Source organism: Taudactylus pleione, unplaced genomic scaffold (assembly GCF_031769625.1).
Source record: "Taudactylus pleione unplaced genomic scaffold, aTauple2 ptg000201l, whole genome shotgun sequence".
Taxonomy (NCBI): Eukaryota; Metazoa; Chordata; class Amphibia; order Anura; family Myobatrachidae; genus Taudactylus; species Taudactylus pleione.
This window is the reverse complement of record NW_028284603.1, coordinates 31,457,015-31,478,517: the sequence shown is the minus strand read 5'-3', so window position 1 is coordinate 31,478,517 and position 21,503 is coordinate 31,457,015. Positions and strand designations below refer to the sequence as shown.

At 42.6% G+C, this 21,503-nt stretch overlaps 1 protein-coding gene across 1 annotated transcript in view; it reads right to left on the bottom strand.

Annotated features, from left to right (window-relative positions):
* The window catches only part of LOC148518288 (uncharacterized), a 48,049-nt gene extending 30,065 nt beyond the window's left edge, over positions 1–17,984 (bottom strand). Inside the window, exons 1-6 of the mRNA XM_088477555.1 lie at positions 17,754–17,984; positions 16,451–16,582; positions 5,511–5,669; positions 5,286–5,401; positions 2,433–2,502; positions 111–113 (exon numbers count right to left, since the gene is read on the bottom strand). Coding sequence (XP_088333681.1) covers positions 111–113; positions 2,433–2,502; positions 5,286–5,401; positions 5,511–5,669; positions 16,451–16,582; positions 17,754–17,984 — 711 coding nt within the window. The remainder of the gene's footprint in view (positions 1–110; positions 114–2,432; positions 2,503–5,285; positions 5,402–5,510; positions 5,670–16,450; positions 16,583–17,753) is intronic.
* Positions 17,985–21,503: the final 3,519 nt, after the last annotated feature.

The window sequence follows — 21,503 nt, the reverse complement described above, 5'->3', positions numbered from 1 at the left end:
GAATGATGTTGTGCACAGTACCCACTGAGATGTTCAGTTCGTCAGCAACATTACTAACTTGAATGCATCTGTCCTCATGAATCAGGCCCAAATTGTCATCTGTGGTGGACGTGCTTGGCCGACTGGATCGTTACTCAACTTGAATGTCTGTCCTGCCGTTATCATAGGCAGTGCACCAAACCCAAGCCTGTTTCCTTAACATGAAATTATCACCATACACCCCGACAAGTTGGCGATGAATTTCAGCCGCTAATGTGCCCTTTAGAGGCAGAAATCTGATCACACTACGCACCTCAATGTTTGACCATGTTTCTGCCAGCCCGGCCATCTTACTACTGATGTTGGGACAGTATGACAGATATGAAGAATGAAATAGAGAACATTATACACGAGAGATCTTGTTACCTTACTTACTGAAACGCCCTTGTGTGTGAGTATGGATATATGTATATATTTATATATATATATATATATATACAAATGATTGAACTTCAGAACATTTTTTTAAAGAATTAAAACAATGAATTCATAAAAAATATATTTTTCCATTCCACACCATCAACATTTTTTCTTTTGAACATGGAGAAAATTATACTACCCATTTGCTGGAAAAAGATGTCTATGCAAATGTTGATACATATGACATTTAACGCATTCCAATAGTTTCCAATGATTCCGGCAGTGTTTTGCTATATCATATGTTTAGATTATTAACGCAAACTAGATATACGATTAAACTCAAGACGCATTAGGGGCGATTCAATTCAGTGAGATGCTGAATAGCCCCAAGAGGGAGGTCCCGGAGCTATTCAATTCACCGTGCTGTTTGGTCAGACTTAAGGATTTCTTCTCACACAACCCCCTGGAGATGCGAGGAGAAATCTGACTAAAGTGCTTAGCTGTTACTGCTTAGCGCGGCAATGATAGCTGTGCGGCCGGCACTTTAGTTGGAGAATACCGGTTCTCACAATTAAACACTCAGGTTAAGTTGCGAGAACCACTTGCCGACTAAGCAAACAGCGCGGTGAATTGAATAGCTCCTGGAGCTCCTTACCGGAGCTATTCAGCATTGCGCTGAATTGAATCGCCCCCATTGTTATATCTGACTGATACTTAATTTCTGCTAAAAACACGCGGAAAGCACTGAATATCAATCATTATTTCACATCTTTTGCAGAAATTAAGCCTCTTTGGGTGTCATCATTTGTCGTCATATTGCCCCTGGTTCCACCTTCATGTCCGATGAATGGGCAGCATATCGGCATATTGGAAAATGGCCTGAGTTAAACTATACTCACTTGACGCATGAACCATCAGGAAAATGTTGTTGATGCAATTAGTATTGCCAACGGTCAAAGGATCGTAACCCACTGGTGTCACATCAAAAGTCAAATAATGCAAAAAATGAAAGGAACATCTAAAACTTTGCTGCACAGACATTTAGCGGAGTATTGTTGGTGCAATATGAACAAAAAAACACGAGTTCGAAAATATACCGACGTGATATTCCACATTAATTTCCTTTCGGCTTAAATGTGTCAAACATGTTTGAAACTTGATTTTCCCTTTGGCTGAAATGAGTGCTTATCTTTCAAAAATGGTTGAATAAAAAATTGTTTTCCCTGGGGTGGTGACATGTTTTACTAATACCGGTTCTATGACATTTCCCTATAGTATGTAAGCTTACGAGCAGGGCCTTCCTACCTATATATCTGTCTGTTATTACCAAGTTTTGTTCTATTTATGTTTCCAATTGTAAAGCGCAAAGGAATATGCTGCGCTATATAAGAAACTGTTAATAAATAAAAAATAAATAAATTATATAGAATCACTCAGGTGTCCAGAGCTTTTCTTGATATATCCTTCCACACTACTAGTGGCTGCCACACCCCCTCAGTCAGCTGGTCACGTTCCTTCAGTGGTGCAGAACTGTTCTTTAGCAGGCCTCTACCATTGGATTTCCCGGGTGTGACCCCCATGCCCCTGTCCGATACTGGCCACAACCCCGTCCCAATTCTGAGTTCCCAAATGATGGGAGGTATGCTAAAGGTCAGTGTAATGTATAGTGTCCCTACCATCTTCCAAAACAGAGCTGTTCTGACGCTTACTCTAACTTTACATTGCGCCAAGGTATTTCTATTAACATTTATCCCAAATCATATTCTTGCAGTATACGTGTGCTATATGTAATGGATACAACAGCGCACTTTAACTGTAGTTTCAAATTATCTTGATTTGCCTGCTATAATCCCTAAAACCTTTCCTACAGGGTACGATTATCCTGCTCAGAATGTGAGCAGCTTTTATTAAGTGGTTAATGATGCGGCTGGAGCATAAGGAATCTTGATCCACTAAAAGATATTAGAACAGTCAATGCTGAAATACCAATAGTAGTAAGAATGATGCAGTATTGCTGGTGATCTTACATTTACTTTATCCTGAGCTTCCTCTTTTACACGACTCCATTCCTTTTCCAGTTCTTTTATCTGCTTTAGATGTTCACTGAAATTAGAGACACATGTAAGTTAGTTGTTATGCCTTTATTTGAAGTACTTGGTGTGTGGTCCATAGGTCGACAATGACAATGTCACCAGTCACTATGTCATTGTCAACCTCAGTATACAGGCGCCGGAAACCAACATACTGTAGCTGAAATGCTACTAAGCTCATTTCACCCGTGTGGTTATTATAACTTTAGATATGCCGGTACTAAGGTCCCCATAACTGCTCAAAATCTGTCTCTGTTGAGTCATATATTGTTAGGTATGGAGTAACACCAGATCCAACAGTGATCCCCTTCACCGTACCAATTTAATGACAGATTCCAAAGCTACCTTTAAAATGTCAATATTTTATGTATATACATATTGTACAAACACTAAATGCAGAATATTATGTAGCACTTTCAAATATTAATCACTAATGTTGGGTACACACTGGAGCGATATCGGCCCGATATGTAGTTTCCGTGTGATTCGGAACAACATATTGGCCGTGCTGCACGGCCAACCAGATGATATCACATGCGGCTCCATGCAAATGAATCAGGGACGGAATGAGGGATCGTTCCGTCCTTCATTACATCATTCTGATGTTTACCGCGGATACGATATGTTGGACCGCATATCGTCCAGGTACACTGCTCCAGTGTGTACCCAGCATAAGTCTAATCCCGAGGGGAGATTCCCAGTACTTATACTGTTACCCTACATGCTTGCCTATTCCCATCACCACGTGAGTGGGGTAAATATTCAAGCAAGAGCTCTTGCATTGTGATCTGGTCTTTTTGTAAGTGCGTAGACAACTGGATTGTTGTAAAAAGACATAGGGCCTGATTCAGCAAAGATTACTATTGCAATTACGCACGCAGATGGCAGATTGTTGCGTACTGCACATGCATATCCATCGCAGTGTGTGTGTGCGAAGGCTCCACTGCGATCACACTGAGATAGCAGTGACTACGCAGGCCCATGCAGAGTGATTGACAGGAAGTGACCACTTGGGGGTGATGACGAGGGGGGGGGGGGTGGTCGGGGAAACGTAGGCGTGTCAGTGTGCTCCCTTAGGGATTACCTTTATTTTTCATAACCAATGAATTTGACTTTATATACTGCTAAGTGCTCGCTATCTCCTACCTAATTCCATGGACTTCAGAGGGATTGAATTGGTTGCTCCCCAGCTACGGATAGAGCCCACTGCACAGCTCAGTGTGGACACAGCTCTCCTATTAATGCCTTCATTCATCTAACTGATTTGATCACTGAGACGGGGCTAATACCATCTCCATCTGCCACGGATATTACAACACAGCACCGATTCCCATACTCTAGACAGCCAGAGCTGTCATCCACCTGGAGCTGGGAGATTTACAGCCAGTGCCAATTAAGCGGCGCTACAACTTCTGAAAGTGAACTTATCACCAACGCGGCTGCTGTGACTTCAGTTACAAAGACCCCGTCACTGTACTGTTCCAACCGGAGCTGCAGTACATTTGGAAGATTACACTGTGGCCCTGATTCAGAGCTGGATGCTCTGACAGAGCGCTCGCTCCGAATCAGGGCCGTCCCTCCTACTTTTTGGAGCGGCCTCCCGGCCGCTCGCATAGCTGTTGGTTACCACCCACAGCTATAGCAAGCGGCCAAAATGATGGTCGCCTCCGTCATGCGCATGCGCACTTGGCAAACATCGACCCGCTTGCGAGCGCTCAGCGCACGCAAGCGGTTCTGAATCAGGCCCTGTATCCCTCAGGCGACCATACGCTATTTAGTAGCGGATTTCACTTTTCCCACTGGTTGGGCTCACCACTATCCGGATACAAAGCACTTTATTATCAGCTGAATTCTCCCCCTGCTGGACTGCATAACGGGAGTCTGCAGGTAATTCATTAGTTACAATATCTGACTTTATTACACAACTTTCACAGTGGTTAAATGTATACAACTTAGAGCTGGACAGTGATCAATAGTAACATTCTTCTGAATTAACACTGTATCAATTTGTACCCTGTAATTTGGGATCACCTTTTAATTATTAAGATTTTTATCATTTATTGTTTGATATTTTATGCTATTAGTATTCATATGCCTGCATCTTGTTTATTGTTACGATGTGTTAATATGTTTGTATAAATAAATGTATATTTGTATATATTGTTTTTTTTGAAGAACTGATTTGAGTGTATCATTAGATAACCCATAACTCTATGGTTGCCCATTTTTCCATAGACCACATATAGCATTCACAACAGCAGTGCCCTGGGCAGTCTTAATCAATCCATAGACCATACATGGCAGTCAAACCGCAGTCTTAAGCTGGCCACACACTAGACCAACTTACATCCAACCAGCCAACTAGTTGATTGGTTGGAATGAAAATCTGGTAACGTATGGGAGTAAATGATGATCAGTAATTTGCTCCTAAATGCCAGAAAACAGATGAAAATGGTCGTCCGACAAGTTTGTTAAATGTTTGATCTAAACAATTTGTTCAAACAACAGTTTTTGTCCATTTTCCAGTGTTTGGGAGCAAATTGCTGACTGTCATTTGCTTTCATACCTTACCAGATTTTCATTCCAATCAATCAACTAGTTGGCTGGTTGGACAGATAATCTTTAGATGTGTGGCCAGCTTTACTCTATCGTTATTATACATTACATAGAAATTGGAAATTCGTGAATAATGACTAACTTTTATAACAGTACAGTGCAATTCAATTACCACCTTTCTATTACAGAGGTTTTAAATTTCATTTAAAATGTGATGCATAAATGTCTTATTAACCGTACCATGACTTGTCTTTGAAAAGTTCAGAGATCTGCTGCTTCAGTTTATTAATCTTGTCATCCCTGATGCTGATCTCTCTCTGGCTCTGCTCCTGAAGTGATGTCACTGCCTCTTCAAACTTCGTGAGAGACAGAATATGACATTTTAAATTATGTTTGTTAAGAAAAACTGAAAAACGTTCATCTCTTTAATATCAAACATAAGTGACCAAGGTCCATTATACAGACCTGACTCTGCAGTTCTTGGTTTACTTTATTATAATGCAGCATATTTTCCTCCAGGAGCTTTTCTTTCATTTCCACTAACCTCTGGCTCTTCTCCAGTGCCTGTCTGGTTGTTTTATAGTTGTTTACTTCAAGTTCAATGTCTTTGGTAAACTGCATTGTCTGCAAAGAAAGAATATTGTTGTATTGAATGCAGTGCCAAGCCAGCTACACATTACTGAGAGTAGCATCTTTGCTGATTAAACGCCCAATAAGGCTACTGTACAGGAGTGCAACTAGTGCAGCCGGTGCATTGCACCAGGGTCACCGCTATGAAGAAGCCAACAGCTTTATAATGAGTCAAACTGATTTATTAGTACCATACGCCACCGCTCTGTGGGCCCTAACTAAAAGGATGCAGTCCGGCTGGAGAAGGAAGAGGGGTGGGGTCCTCCTCTCTGCCTGCTGGGTGACTAGGACTGGGCGCTCACTGTCACATCCCATGTCACGTGGGCAGAGGCGCAGACTGTCACGTGATGCGGGTGGGAACAGAGGTGGCCGGTTCTGGGTCCAACTCTCAGGTACGCAGTCTGGGCTCTGCTCCGTGACTGTGAGGTGACACATGATGGAAGCCTAGCATTAGCAGGGTTTATAGGAAGGGGGTGATGTCACACTTGCCTACTCTCCGGGAATGGCCGGGAGACTCCCAAAAATTGGGTACTACTCTTGGGCACTCAGAAGAGTGGTTAAGTCTCCCTGAGCCGGACACAACCCGCCAGCAGCTGCCCACATCTCACCACAGCTGCCTGCTTACTGAGTGCTGGTTGACGGTCTGGGGAGGAGGGAGATTGCATGATCCGCGCTGAATCGTGTCAACGTAGCGCCACTTTATAATGCCATTAATACAGGTATTGTATAGTGGTGGGTGTGGCCATGATGACGCGATTATTCTGGCACCCCCCCCGCACTACTCACCAATGCGGCAACATGCCCCCTCACTCCCCCCACTGTACCGACTTGTCTGCGCTCTTCTCCCTCCCACCCTCTGCCTTTCCCTGCCATCCTCTGCCTTTCCAGTCACCCATTGCCTCTGTCGCCCACTTCCTCTCCTGCCACCCACTGTCTCCTCCTGCCACCTATTGCCTTTCCCTGCCACCCAGTCTCCTCCTGCCACCCATTGCCTCTCCCTGCCACCCCTTGCCTCTCCCTGCCACCCACTGCCTTTCACTACCATCCACAGCAACTATTTGTTATTTATAAACTCCATATCACCTACATTATGTACAGCTTTATCATTGGATATGTAACACTCTGGGAGGACTGCACATCCTGAGATATAACAGAGAGCTGGGCATTTATTTTTCTGTAACAAGTTATTTTGGGGCATTTTGCAGCTTTGACCCATCACTTGTAAATGGGTCAATTGTATCTATATGGCCAAAATCGAATTCCAGAGTGCAGTCCAGCGTATTTTCCTTTTCTGCTTTTCCCACTTCCAAATGGCACTTTCCTTGCAGAGAGCTGTTCTTTCAGCTGGGTAATTTTCCAACTTGTTGAGTCTGCAGAGGATTGTTCTCCATATCTTCAAGTTTAACAAGTACCAACTTTTGTTCAACTATTTCAGATTCTGCAACTTTTGTTATACCCTCAAGTTCTCCTTCTCTGCACTCATTTCAACCTGGAGATTGTGCAACTTTTTCTGCACTTGATAGACATTTTGTAAGGTTCATTATTGCCTCCTTGTAACTCCCCAATCACATCACATACACATGATAAAAACATTTCTCAAAAACTTCACTGTGTTCTGCTGTTTCATGCAGTATTTGCGTAACCACCCACAGCTATAGCGAGCGGCCAAAATGATGTTCGCGATGGTCAAGACCATCGCGACCATCGGGCTTGCGACGAGACACTTGCAGTAGGATCTCGCTGCCGCAAGCCCTGGAGTGCTTTTGGCTCTATCAGAGCCAAAAGCACTCCCACTGACATCACTAGTGATGTCAGTGGGGCCGGCCCCAGACGGTAGGCGTTCCCATGGGAACGCCTCCGTCTGGGCAGCCACTCCCCCGGCACGCCCACCAAAGGGGGCGTGCTGTCAATCACCATTGACAGCACGCCCCCTTTGGTGCGAGACCCATGACAACGGCTTGGCCGTTGTTATTCGGGTCTCGCGCTTGCGCACGACGGAGCTGCCTCCGTCGTGCGCATGCGCACTTGGGCAACATCGACCCGCTTGCGAGCGCTCAGCGCTCGCAAGCGGGTCTGAATCAGGCCCACAATTCAAAAGACTTTTCCTTTCAACACCAGAGCTAAATCTGCCACTTTTCCTTCTGAGCTTTCAAAGCTTAAGGCAGGTATCCACTACTAGATATACAAACGAGAGCACGATTACGACATTGCAATCGTGCTCTCGTTTGTATATCTAGTGATGTGCCTAGACTGAACGTTCACTCGTTCAGTCCAGGCACATCCATCATCCCCGCACATGCTGAACCTGACGGGATCGTCAGGTTGACCAGCATGTACAGGTGATGATAGATGTCGGAAGCAAACAGCGTGCACGCGCATTGGTGGTTGCTTCCGACCAAAACATGTCTGATGCATGCGCGATTTGCAAGCAATTGCATGATTGCGACGTTGAATTTGTGCAATCGCTTGCTAAAATCACCTGGGGGATACCCCCCTTTACACTTCCTGCTGAAGTACTACACACTTTTGGTGCAATTCAACAATGTCTTGCTCTTTCATTGCAAGAAGCACAGAATTTTCATGCTTTCTTCCTAGCATAGACTCCTTTAATACTTCAGCCTCCTATAGGAGTTCAGCCATATCTGTAAATTTACAACTCTCTTTTTTTCTTCCTCTTGTCTAAACAATTTGATCATGCAACAGTTTCGCATCAGCAGACTTTCTGCTTATAGTAATACAAAAGTATTTCATGCAAAACTTTATTCATATAACCAAATTCTTCCATGCTGACATAGTGCCTGATTCAGAGCTGGACGCTATTTGCGCTCGCTCGTTCAGAAAATAGGGGTGGCTATTCAAATGAACCGTTCACTCTTTGCCTCTATGTCTGAACGAGCGAACAAAACTTGCGGTCGTTTTTTTTAAAAATACGCCCCCTGGCCGCTCGCATCCTACGTCATGTCCGCTATTTATTAGATTAATCTAGTACATCGACCAGGGTATGAACTGCTCGCTATTCTTGTGGTTGGTTTTTTGCTACCACAATTTTGCGAGCAGTTCTGGCTATAAAATAACCCAGTGACGTGGTCAATGACGCTGCTGTATTAATTATGCACACCCTTAAAACGCCCGTTTTGACCTTTAAGCACGCCTGCGTTCGGATCTCCACTCCCCGTTTTCAAGCACCTTCCCCTATTACCACCCACATACGCCTCATTCTGTCACTCAAAATAGCAGGCATTCGCTATTTAGCGAACAAAACGATTTTCGGCCGCACTGACTGGTTCGAGCATGCGTATTACGATCCATACGCATGCGCAGTTGGGCAAACATCGCTCGGAGCGAACGAGCGGCCGCTTACGGGCGGCTCTGAATCAGGCCCATAGTCCTCTCCTGGTAGACCCGGCGCCATACACTGATAATAATAATCACACATTGTTAGTTTTACTCTGCTTTTGCATTTTAGATGACTATATCTCTGAAACATCATTTTGCAACACAGCATCTTAAAAATAATTATCCTCCTCCTTGACACATATTTGTTTTATTTCCATACTGTAGACCCCAGGTCTGGATTTGCAACTCTCTAGCTTGAGGCTGAACGCTTGCAGGCAACCTGCCTCTACTAGTAGCATGATTCCTTTTACTCCCCATAGTTATCTGCATACATAATATACAGGAACAGTTTTTCTTGTTTTAATGTATTATTATTATTATCATTTATTTATATGGCGCCACAAATGTTCCGCAGTGCCTTACAAAGCACATAAACAAGTTGTAGACAAGCGACTTACAGAACAATACAATACAGGACCAGGACATGGATTATATATATTGCTACATTAGTGAACATAACACCCAGATAAGCAACAGAGCATAAGCAGCCAAGTGTTAGGTGCCCTAGTGGTGAGTAAGAAGTAGATGAAACTAAAGTAGGGAGAAGTACAAGAGGTTAGAGGGCCCTGCTCATAAGAGCTTACATTCTATCACAGTTTGCTTTCAAAATTATTCTCAACACAGCAAACTACATTACTTGACACTGCAGGCGTCATACTACAACTACCAAAATGTATCACAGTAACTGTCTCTTTAATGGTTTTTGAAAAATGTATCTTATTCTGCTCCACACCCAACTCTGATGAGGAAGATTAAAATACTTGTTTTCTTTAGATGAAATATCCTTGACTATTCCCATATTAACCCCTTTTGTGACTGCACATTGCTGCATCACTTCACAAACAATTGCTTTTATTTCCAGCAACAACTGAGACAGTACTTTGTAAACACCTTTTATTTTTCTTCCTCTCCAAGAAAAAGGTGTCCACTTAGCACTTGTATTTAACTTTGCCTCACCTTTTGGCATCTTCAGATATGTAGGCAATTTTCTGTTTAAACAATACTTTTCAACATAATTTGTCACTCACCACCTCCCTTGTTTCATAGGTGAGTCCTGTTATCTCTGTACAGAAAGCATCCATGTTCTCCCATTAAGCTGCTATAATCTACATACTTATGCATATATCTCAATTGCAAGCCAATTCTCCAACATAATGTTATGGCCTGGAGTATTTTGCTCAGTATAGTGCTTAGTGATGCAGCATTTGGGTGCTCACATAAGGGCCACACAGCTTGTCATAAATAAACGATGCTTTAATATTGCAAATGTTGAAAATAAGAAACAATCTATTTAGGGCACTACCTCACTTCTTCAGCCCTGTCTGTCACGGCAGCTAGTCTGTGCACAATGTAAACAAAGTATATGGATATCCACGCTTGTATTAAAACAAAAAACACCAAGGCAATTACTGTAACAATTTATTAAAATATATCAAAATATAAGAACTGAACTGCAATTAATTAATTACACAGCATGCATATGACTTCCAATAATGACAAACAGCACAATAGCTACTGATAAATATTCATGAGGACATATTGCCTGATTTAGCATGGATCGCTATTCTGCTTGTACACAGTTGCTAATATTAGCGGTGATATGTAAATGTTTGCATTTTATGCTCACAACCGTATACATAGCTATATAATCAGTAATCAAGTAACATCGGACCCATACGCACAGTTAAGGCAGGTCAGACCTCACTCAGGAATTGCTTACTTCAGCGCATGCTATGAGGCCTCAGGCTGCGTATGGTATTGCTGTGGATAAATTATGCACGCCGCTAGAACGCCATCCAAACGCACTGGCACGCCTGCGTTCAACTCCGACCACCCCCTGTCACCACCCACAAACGGCACTTCCTGCCAATCACTCTGCCATGGGTCTGCGTAGCCTCTGCGATCGCAGTGGCTAGTTCGCGCAGGCTCACTGTGATGCATACGCATGCGCAGAACGCAACAATCAGCCGATTGCGCGGCTTTAAGCAACTGCGTTCCTTGCTGAATCAGGCGCATAGTCATCTCAGTATATATTAAAAAACCTCATTAGGTTCCAGCTGATGTAAACAGTAGTCAGAGTCTTTGCATATAAACAATAGTACTGCGATTCCCTGGCTGAAATGCACTATAAAAGAAAATTCCTCATGTAAAATCTCCTCTTTATTTGTTTGGGGAGGTAATGTGAAACACTGTTCCAGTGAAAACAGCTGAGACAGTACCTGTGAACGGCTCACGCTGTTAATACCACCAAGTGTGCTAAAATCTCCAAGGGTTAGCTCTTGTGTGCTGTGTGAGCAAATCTCCACAAGCTCCTCAGGCTGTCTGATGAACAGCAGGCAGCCACTAGCTGTGAGTGTGTGTGTACTGCTGCAATGCAGCTTGTAAGGTGATCCTCCTGGTGATTCCTGAGATGAAAAGCCAGCAGTCTCTGGATCAATTCCAATAAAGACCACAGCTTCAGGGACAATCCTCTGCAATTAGGCAGCGGCAGGTACAAGCAGCAGATATCTGGGCCTGATTCAGCAGTGCACGCCAGTGCACTTCTGAACGCAGATTCCTGATGTTTGGGAATCTGTGCAGGCACCAGACCCGTACTGCGCATGTGCAGAACGGGTCTGCAAGTCCACTTGCAAACTGGCAGCAGACTGTTAGTGATTGACAGTCTGCTGCCGTTTGGGGGCGGGGAGGAGGCGGCAACAGCCTCAGTTACCCGAAACGGAGGCATGTTGCCGCCGTTGGGGGGAGGGAAGAAGCCAGGATCTCTGTCGGGTGACAGAGATTTCCTGGCCTTTTTCTGTAAGCTGTGGTGGCCGGCTGCGGGACCCTATGGGTCGCCGCAGCCAGCTGATGGTACGCATATTAACTGATGCTGCTTTGAACAACGCAGCTCGGTTAAGTAATGCACAGGGGGCGTGATGCCTTCTGTGCATTACCATATCTGCTAAGGATCACAATTGCAAAGCAGCATGAGTGCTGGCGGTATTCACCAGGCCCCCACAAGGGCGTTTGGACTTCATTGCGTCCGACATGCAGGTCGTGGCCCTCAGACTTGGTTCCCTAGTACAGGTGCTGGTGTACTCTGGATTGGAGCAGAGTGCGATGAAGCATACAACGTAGTCTACAAGCCGTGTCAGAACCAAACGGACAAAATGGTACCAAGGATCAGACAATATCAGGTCAGCAACGAAGCCAAGGTCAAAACCGTAATAGCAAGTGCAATACCATGGAGGAGACAGAATCAGGTCATAAACAAAGCCAAGAATTAGGAACGAGAAGTGGGAATCACTTGGAGGTAGGAACGCTGGAGTATGGTTTGGGAGCCCATACTCTGGCACTGAATAGAGCTACCTTTTATAGGGAGGGATTTAAATTTAGGTGTGATGTCACACTTGGCGCATCTGGCCCTTTAAATTACATTCAGAGAGGTGTGCTTTACCCTATGGGAGCTGTGGCCATCAGATACAGAAGCCGCAGCTGCTGGGGCTCCCTGTGTGCTGTCCCACCGCTGGCCATAAGAAGATCACCATTGTAGGCGCTGACGGACCTTGACCCGTTGCGGGATCACAGACCCCGCTGGAAGCCAGCACTGCCGAACCTGGTAATAGGGATCGGGAACTCGGCATGCTGTGACACCTATTCATCAACACGAACATGATCATAATACATTTCAACCACAATCAATAGAGACAAAGACACTACATCTCCCAATAAGATTTTATCACTGGACATGATCATAATACAATTCTATAACAATCTATATAGACATAGAACACAATACTAACCCATCATGATTTGTCAAATAGACATGATCATAATATAATTCTATTATAATCTATAAAAACTATAGGACACCTAGCCCAAATTTTTTCCAAACTGTACTCCTAGTATACCAATAATGACTGACCACAATACAATTCTAGCAGTTTTTTTTTAACATATATACTAGCTGAAGTACCCGGCGTTGCTATTGTTAAGTTTTATGTGATGTCGTCCAAATCCATCAAGTGGAAGGCCCAGAACAGGATCCCTGGGTCAAAGTTCTGCTCGGCGCACTCCGTCGTGAGGTCTGACCGGTACCCCAATCACTCCATTAGGTATCCCAGACAATTTGCCACCCCTCTGTGAAGTTTTTCATCCAAATCCATCCAATGGAAATCCCAGAATAGGCTCCCCGGGTCAAAGGTCTGCCCAGCGTACACCAACAGGAGGTCCAACCGGGATCTCAACCTCCTAGTATGTCTTCTGGGATCCAATGTTACCACTCTGTGAAGTTTTCATCCAAATCCATCTAATGTAAGACCTAGAACAGGCTCCCTGGGTCAAAGTTCTGCCCAGTGTACACCAACGGGAGGTCTGACAGGGAATTAAACTATTGAGCGAAGAAGCAGAAGAGCAAAAAAGTCTTACTGGTGCACTCTTCAAGAAATTGGATAAGGGAAATAAGAAAAATTATTGAATACAGAAAAAATTATTAATTAAATATAATACTTAACCTTTATTAAATCACTTTTAAAAAAGAAAACAGGTGGTGTATAACTAGATACACATCTAAATGCCTGAGATCTCAAAAGATAAACATATTAATAAGATAACACATCAAAAAATTATTAAATTATACATATAGGAACAGTCTTGGCGAAAATATTTAGTACCCAATTCCTTATATACTGTAATAACCAATAAGTATATCATAAATTGACAGGAAAATTGGGATAGAAACCCACCTTTTTTAATTATCAAATGTGTGATAATGACCAAGCCATCAGAGGCGAAACACGCGTCCACCCAACGGGTATCTGTGCTGCACGGCTCAGCTGATCCACAGGCAGCCGCACTTCCTGCCTACAATACCCGGCGAGCTGTCTGCACTCCATAGCCCAGCTGATACACCACCGGCAGCCGCATCTCCTGCCCACTGTATTTGCTTACAAGGTATCTCTTATTTTTCTCTATCCCTATAGCGCTCTCTCATTCAAGCCGGACTAAAAACTCCCCCTCTGCAATGCATTTATAGTAACAGAGGGGAGATACTGTCAGGAGCGGGGACAGCAGAAGCGCTCTTAAACTGTTGCTTCCCTGGGGACATTGTTTACTTCTCTCTCATCCCCTGTTTGAAATTTATTTGACAGGGGACAGTAGAAGTTGTATGACATATCTTCTCCCCAGGCTTTTCTTTTCCTTTAACTTATGATCTAATGATTCTTATTTGGTACATATACTCATGTCATGGTATTTATCTTCATATACATTTGAATCTATGTGATTTAATCCTTTCTTGTTTGTGGCTCATATGTACCAACTACTCAAAACTGACGATTACAAGCACTTTAATTAGAGATGTGTTTATAAATGAATCTTTGTGATGTAATCCATTATTATTTGCGGTTCCCATGTATTAGTTATTCAATATTGATTATTGCAAGCACTCTGCACTTTAATTATAGATGTGTTTATAAATGAATTTTCACAGGGATTGATTGAATTGGACTATTAACTCTAATTCTCTGTTTTATCACCTTGGTGAATCAAGTATTATAATCTATTTACCTCGTGATTATTTTATTAATCACTTTCAGATCACAGATAGGCATACATATTAATCCTCCTATCTATTTGCTTTAGAGTATTATTTCAATTTTCTTATCCAATTACCTCGGTTAAGTGAGCATTTTGTCAGAGTGAATTTAAATGACAAAATAGATCTCTCTAACTATCTATTTTTTATGGTATCATATCTATATGTGTATATTAAGATTGATTGTTGTGATATGCGGCTACGTTTCTTTTGATGTATTTAAGACAATATTTGGTTGAGCAACAATTTTGCTCACACATTTGATAATTAAAAAAGGTGGGTTTCTATCCCAATTTTCCTGTCAATTTATGATATACTTATTGGTTATTACAGTATATAAGGAATTGGATATTAAATATTTTTGCCAAGACTGTTCCTATATGTATAATTTAATAATTTTTTGATGTTATTATTAATATGATTATCTTTTGAGATCTCAGGCATTTAGATGTGTATCTAGTTATACACCACCTGTTTTCTTTTTGTTTTTAAAAGTGATTTAATAAAGGTTAAGTATTACATTTATTTAATTATTTTTTTCTGTTTTCAATTATTTTTCTTATTTCCCTTATCCAATTTCTTGAAGAGTGCACCAGTAAGACTTTTTTGCTCTTCTGCTTCTTCACTCAATAGTTTAATTGTGATTTTTACAAATTTATCTGGTAGCACCACCAACCACAGTACAAGTCTTATAATTTATTTCAGTTAAGACCTTTATGTTGGTTTCTATTACTAAACACTGCATTGACATATGATTAAACTGAGTGACTAGTGTGGACCCCACCCAAACCTTTCTTCACAGGTCTGACAGGGACCCTAACCTCACCTAAAACCTGGATCCAACTGGACCACCTCGGGTTGGTTTAATCCCAATCGGTGCAGGGGTGTATCTTCAAGGTATTAAGCTTTATCTTTTCATGTCGTACAAATCCATCCAGTGGAAGGCCCAGAACAAGCTCCCCAGGTCAAAGTTCTCCGCAGTGTACACCAACGAGAGGTCCGACCGGAACCTTAACCCCCCTAAAACCTGGACCACCTCGCGTTAGTTTCATTCCAGTTGGTGCAAGGGTATCCGAATACATAAACAAACAAACAGACCAATGAATTTTAGATATAAGATATATCCACTTAACTGACAACTTTTTCCATCAAAAACCAGACCTGAAATGAAAAAGAAACACTGCAGAGAAGTTACAGAGAAGTGAATTTCTCCTTCTCTACAGCTGGCCCGGGCTCTCGACAGGCCTCCCAGAGAAGCTTGAGCCCGAGTAATTAGAACCTGTCAACATGATGGAAATCAATGATGGCAGTTGTACTGCCGGCAGGCCTAAAATGCTGTAAGTAGCATTTCACACTTGCCAACCTCACGGTATCTGCATTTTGGTGCCCCCATAATGCCTGTTGACATTCTGATTGAACACAAGTCAATTACTACATATATTAAGTCAAATGCTACTTATACAGGGTATATATTTGTGTAGGCACTGCATAATAAAATTAGCAATACTGATGTTGGAATGTGACAAGCGCAATCATCACAAAATGGGCTAAGCACAGGACTAACAAAACTCAGCAGATAAGCGGTTGCCCAGTCCCTTTATGTATCAACTGAACAAACCTGAGCCAGTTTAACTTGTAAACAATGCATTGACACATGACATGGGATCTGCAACACTTATACAGGTAACCTTATTTCTTATACATTTGGTGCAAATACAGGGGCATGTGACAACTACGGGGATACCACCACAATCATTCAAAAGCATCATTTAAGAATTTTTTTAAATAAATAATGATACTACACCTTATTCTTAATGGTTAAGATTAGCTCTAAGACCAAGTTCTCTTTTTCTTGAAGGGATGATCGGAGGAAGCAATTTTCTTTTTTTAAAGCTTTAATGTTTGCCAGCAACAAGCTTTCCCGATCAGATGACACCTAGGAAGAAAAATAAATTCTGTTTTATGTAGGCATTAGTATGGGAAATATGCTTTGTTCATCTGGTGGATGGATTGGTTTAGGGCTGTCCAGCCCCATTTGTGAAAATCATCTAAAAACGCAGAGATTGTCTGTATGTCCTATGAACGTAGATCTTAAGGACCAAGACCACATCTAGAAACTGGAAAAAGACCTCCTTAACAGACTGGCCTGCATTTGGTAAGACTGGAACTACAATTTCCTGGTTGATGTGAAAATAAGAAATTATGGTTGGAATGAGGCTTTAGTATATGGCAGTCACTTTATATGGCAGCAGGGCTTAAAGTGGTCCTGGAGAGGTGGTGGAGCTCATCTCTCCTGCCGGCTGCCTACTCCCCACCCCCCCGCCACGCTAGTCTGACAGGCCAAAACAAGTGTGAAAACTGTTCTTTACACACAAACACTGTTGTGTATGGGAAATGGTAAAGTGAATGGCTGGGGGCCGCATAGGCCCCGAGAAGCTGGGGGCTATGACAGTGTGAAATACATTTTAGATGCTTTTTTAGCACTCCTGCAATCAGCTGATACTACAATGTTGGATCACTTCAAAAGTGTCTCTCTGTCTGTGGGACTTCTGTGCAGGGACTTGGTGGAGATGGAACTAGTTCCATCTACCATTAGAGGTGAGGGTACTCAGTCCACCCCGTTCCTGCCAACTTTAACCCCTGTATGGCAGTCACTGTGATGTTTTCTGCATTATATGGCACTGACTACAATGTTATCTGCTTTATATCTGCTTTATATGGCAGTCACTGTTATGCTATATGTATTGCATGACAGTCACTGTGATGTTCTCTGCACTATATAGCTGGCACTGATGTCCTATGCATTATATGGCGGTCACTGTAATGTGATGTGCTCTGCAATAAATGATTGTCATATAGGTGAATATTGAGAAAGGTGAGTAGCGGGTGCAGATCTTAGTATTTGCCCGGGTGACAGAAAGCCTAGTTTCGCAATTGCTTAAAACTATCTTTTGGTTTTGTATCTATGAGGGGCATTTACATAGAATTGCAGCTTGTACCATGTATAGTATGGGATTAATCATGTGCAGGCTTATTTCTTTACTTATAAAAGGAAAATATTAAAAGCAATTCTATATATAAGAAAACAGTACAAGGTAAAATTGTACCTGAACTGATTTGCTGACAACACTCTTCCTGGGCTCTTCAGTTCTAACAGGACTGGGAAAACACTTCGGTGTTGTGCGGGTGGGCTGACCAATCCCTGCAATGCTAGGCAGATGTTCCGATTTGTTAGTCCTGCTTGTGTGCAATGGCTGTCTTAGATGTGTCACAGTAGGTCCCAGTTCTGACAGGCTTTTTCTATAGAATATAAACTTTCTATTCAGCCTGGCTGTCATTATCTCATACAAGAAACAGCCTTTTCGCTTCAGTTAGTAGCCCATAAATTGTTTAATGGCTGTATATTTCTTACTGTAAAGAAAAAGAAAAGACAGGTTTTATTATCTATTATATAATCAGCTGTTGTGTCTGTCTTGCACAAGCGCAGTGAAAGCTGAAGGGAGGCCACACCCCTTCCCAGCATTCACTGGCTGTCTGACTCCCAGACACACAACCTTCATTATCCCACCAGCACTGGTTGGATGCACAACGATGTTCCCTCTGTCAGTGCCTGGAGCTGACAGAGATGAGAGTGACAAGGGAGAGGGGAAAGGAGGTGAAAAGAGATGATTAAGGGGTAAATTTACTAAGATGGGAGTTCTATTTAAGAAGTGATGTTGCCCATAGCAACCAATCAGATTCTATTTCTCATTTATCTAGAACCTTCTAGAAGATAATACCTAGAATCTGATTGGTTGTGATGGGCAACATCACTTCTAGATAGAACTCCCATCTTAGTAAACTTACCCCAAAGACACCGAATTTTAAGATTTCCTAGTACTTTTTTGATGGTACTCAGTAATATGAGGTAACAGCACCTTTTTCTTTTTGGTATAATTTAAAATTCTTACAACTAGTTATAGAATACAGAAACATTAATAAACAAGTTATATAATCTGTGATATAATTTATATAATGATTAGTATGTGTTCTTATGAAATTTATTCCAAGGTGTAAATTTACTAAGAATCGTGTCCAGCCGAGATTGCATTCCTCCTCATACAGACACCTCCTGCTGCATTTACATTTTGTTGGACGGTATTGCACAGCCGATTCTATGAGGCTTTGCTATACTGTCCACCTCTGATCAGGCCCTAAGTGCTCAGTATACATGGAGGGAATTAAGTTCTGCAAGCTACAATGTAAAGTACCTATAATTAATCTGACTGGAAAAATGTGGGTAATCGGTTTTATATCTATTCAACAAGATTAAAACTAGAACCCAGATCTTGAGGGCAAAATTGACTAAGTGCTTTGAAACCAAAGGACAGATAGACCACAGATTCATGGTCAAAACCATTGAAGTCACTAAAGGAAAACATTGGAATGCTCTGATTGGTCAGAGCATGGGAGCAGTCGTGCTCTGACCAATTAGTGTATCTAAATGCATTGCCATGGCAGGGTCTGGTAGTGAACTCTCGTTCATGAATGGCCCCGCTAGGGGCAGTTGTGGTCATCTATATGTTACTTTTTTTCAAGTTCCCAGGATGCCCATATGGAACGAAGAGGAACATATCCCTAAATATTTGAGAAATAAAGTGGAAAACAAGGGTGTTGTCAGAACTAGGGTTTTCCTTGCTGACAGAACTGCGGATTCTTCTGTACCCGAACTGGAGGTTACAGTAGGAGCTGATCTGTACGTGCAGAAAACTAGGTGGTTTGATTAAATTCCTTCACATGGAGAAAAGACTGAGATGAGGAGAGAGTATCCCAGGAGAAACACTAAGCAGGCACTAAAATAGGGTAACCAGAGTGAGACTTGTACTGTGTGGCAACTGATAATTGGTCTGGGACCAGCGCAGCAACAGGACCTGGCAACAAGTCTAGGACTGGTATAGCGACAGGTGCTGGTAACCGGGCTGGGATCAGTATAGCAGCAGGAACTGGTAACCAGGCTGGGACCGGCATAGCAAAAGTTACTGGTAACCAGGCTGGCACTGGTATAGTACTAGATTACCAGATTGGACTGGTATGGCACTAGGTAACCAGGCTAGGACCAATGTGGCACTAGGAAACTGGGTTGGGACTGGTACAGCACTATATAATCAGGCTGGGACCAATATGGCACTGGGTAACTGGGCTAGGACCAGTATGGTACTAGCAGGAACACTGAAGATACTGTGAAAACTGCTGGACCAGAAATGTTGTCTGGACTAACAACATTGTACTGCTATCTGGTCAGCTCTCCAGTAACTGTTTAAACAGGGGCTGCTGGTTATTGATTGGCTGCTGGAGTCAGTTGAAGCAAAGATGCACTGTGATTGGAGTAGCGGTCAGCTGACCATTTCCAACATGGTGGCACCCATGCACCGGAGCTGATGGGAGATTTGACATGCAGAGTCAAATCCTCATGCTGCAGGAGGCAGCATGGACTAGTGAAGACCAGAAGGGTTCAGGATGGAGTGGGAGAGACAGCACAAAAGGTAATTATGCGGGTTTACCTTTCCGGCGCGTAACAGTACCCCTCTCTTATGGGTGGTCCCAGGATACCCTTTAGGTTTTTAATGAAACTTGGCATGAAATTAACTGATTAGATGAGGTGCAAGTACATCAGAAGAATTGATCCAAGCTCGTTCTTCTGGCCCATAACCTTTCCAGTCAATTAGGTACTGAAGGTGACCATGACAAAGATGTGAATTCAGAATTTTCTGAACTTCGAAATCAACTCCTCATTAAGGTTGGACTTTGGGAACTTTAGGAAGAGTTCAGTAGAATCTGTTCAAAATTAACTCTTTCAATAGAGATCCATGGGAGGAATTCAAAATCCACAGAACTGGTGGTAATTTTTACTTTCAGACCACTGGATTGATAAGTATTCCACTGGAAAGGAATCAATGTAGCGTGGTGCAAATTTCATGGAAGGTACTTTCATTCTTAAATTGCGAGTAGAAACCACACTCAATCTCCAACCTTGAGACTTGGAACTGCCCTACACTTGTGGTCAGCAAAACTTTTATACCTAGAAGAAGCTTTTACTAGGGAAGAAGGGATCTCCTTCCAGATCTTGGCAAATTGTCGAAGAGTGCTATCTGCAGCAGGAACAACAGCTGAAGATGAAGGAAGAAATTTTGGTACCCATGGATGAAGTCCATAGACTGTGAAGAAAGGCGTAGAGTTAGACGAGGAATGGTATTGGTTATTGTGAGAAACGATTGAGCACCAGGGGTTTGAGAAGAGAAACGTGAAACACATCGGGTATTCTTAGTGTTTAGAAGTTTCAAACGATATGCCACTGGTTGATTACCTGTAGGATCTGAAAAGGACCAATGAATCTGGGAGCGAATTTCATTGTTGGAACCCTTAATCTCAGATGTTTATTTGACAGCAAGACTTTATCACCAGGAGCCAGCACCAGACCCCTCCTCCTTCTTCTATCTGCAAACAGCTTGTACCTTGAAGTTCTACACAAATTTCTCTTTACCATCTTCCAGACCCTAAAGAATTGATTCACTGTACCACGTACGGCTGGGAGAGATACTGGCGGAAAGCCTGGTAACTCGGGTAACACTGGATGCAGACCATACTGAACAAAGAATGGAGAATGTCCTGATGCCTCATGGTATAGGTTATTGTGGGCAAATTCAGCCCAAGGTAGCAGAGAGACCCAGTCATCTTGATTGGCTGAAACATACATCCTAATGAATTTTTCCAATTCTTGGTTTACTTGTTCAGTCTGGACATTATTCTGGGGATGATAGGCCAAAGAAAAACTCAGATTGATTCCAAAGCACCTGCATAATGCTCTCCAGAACTTAGAG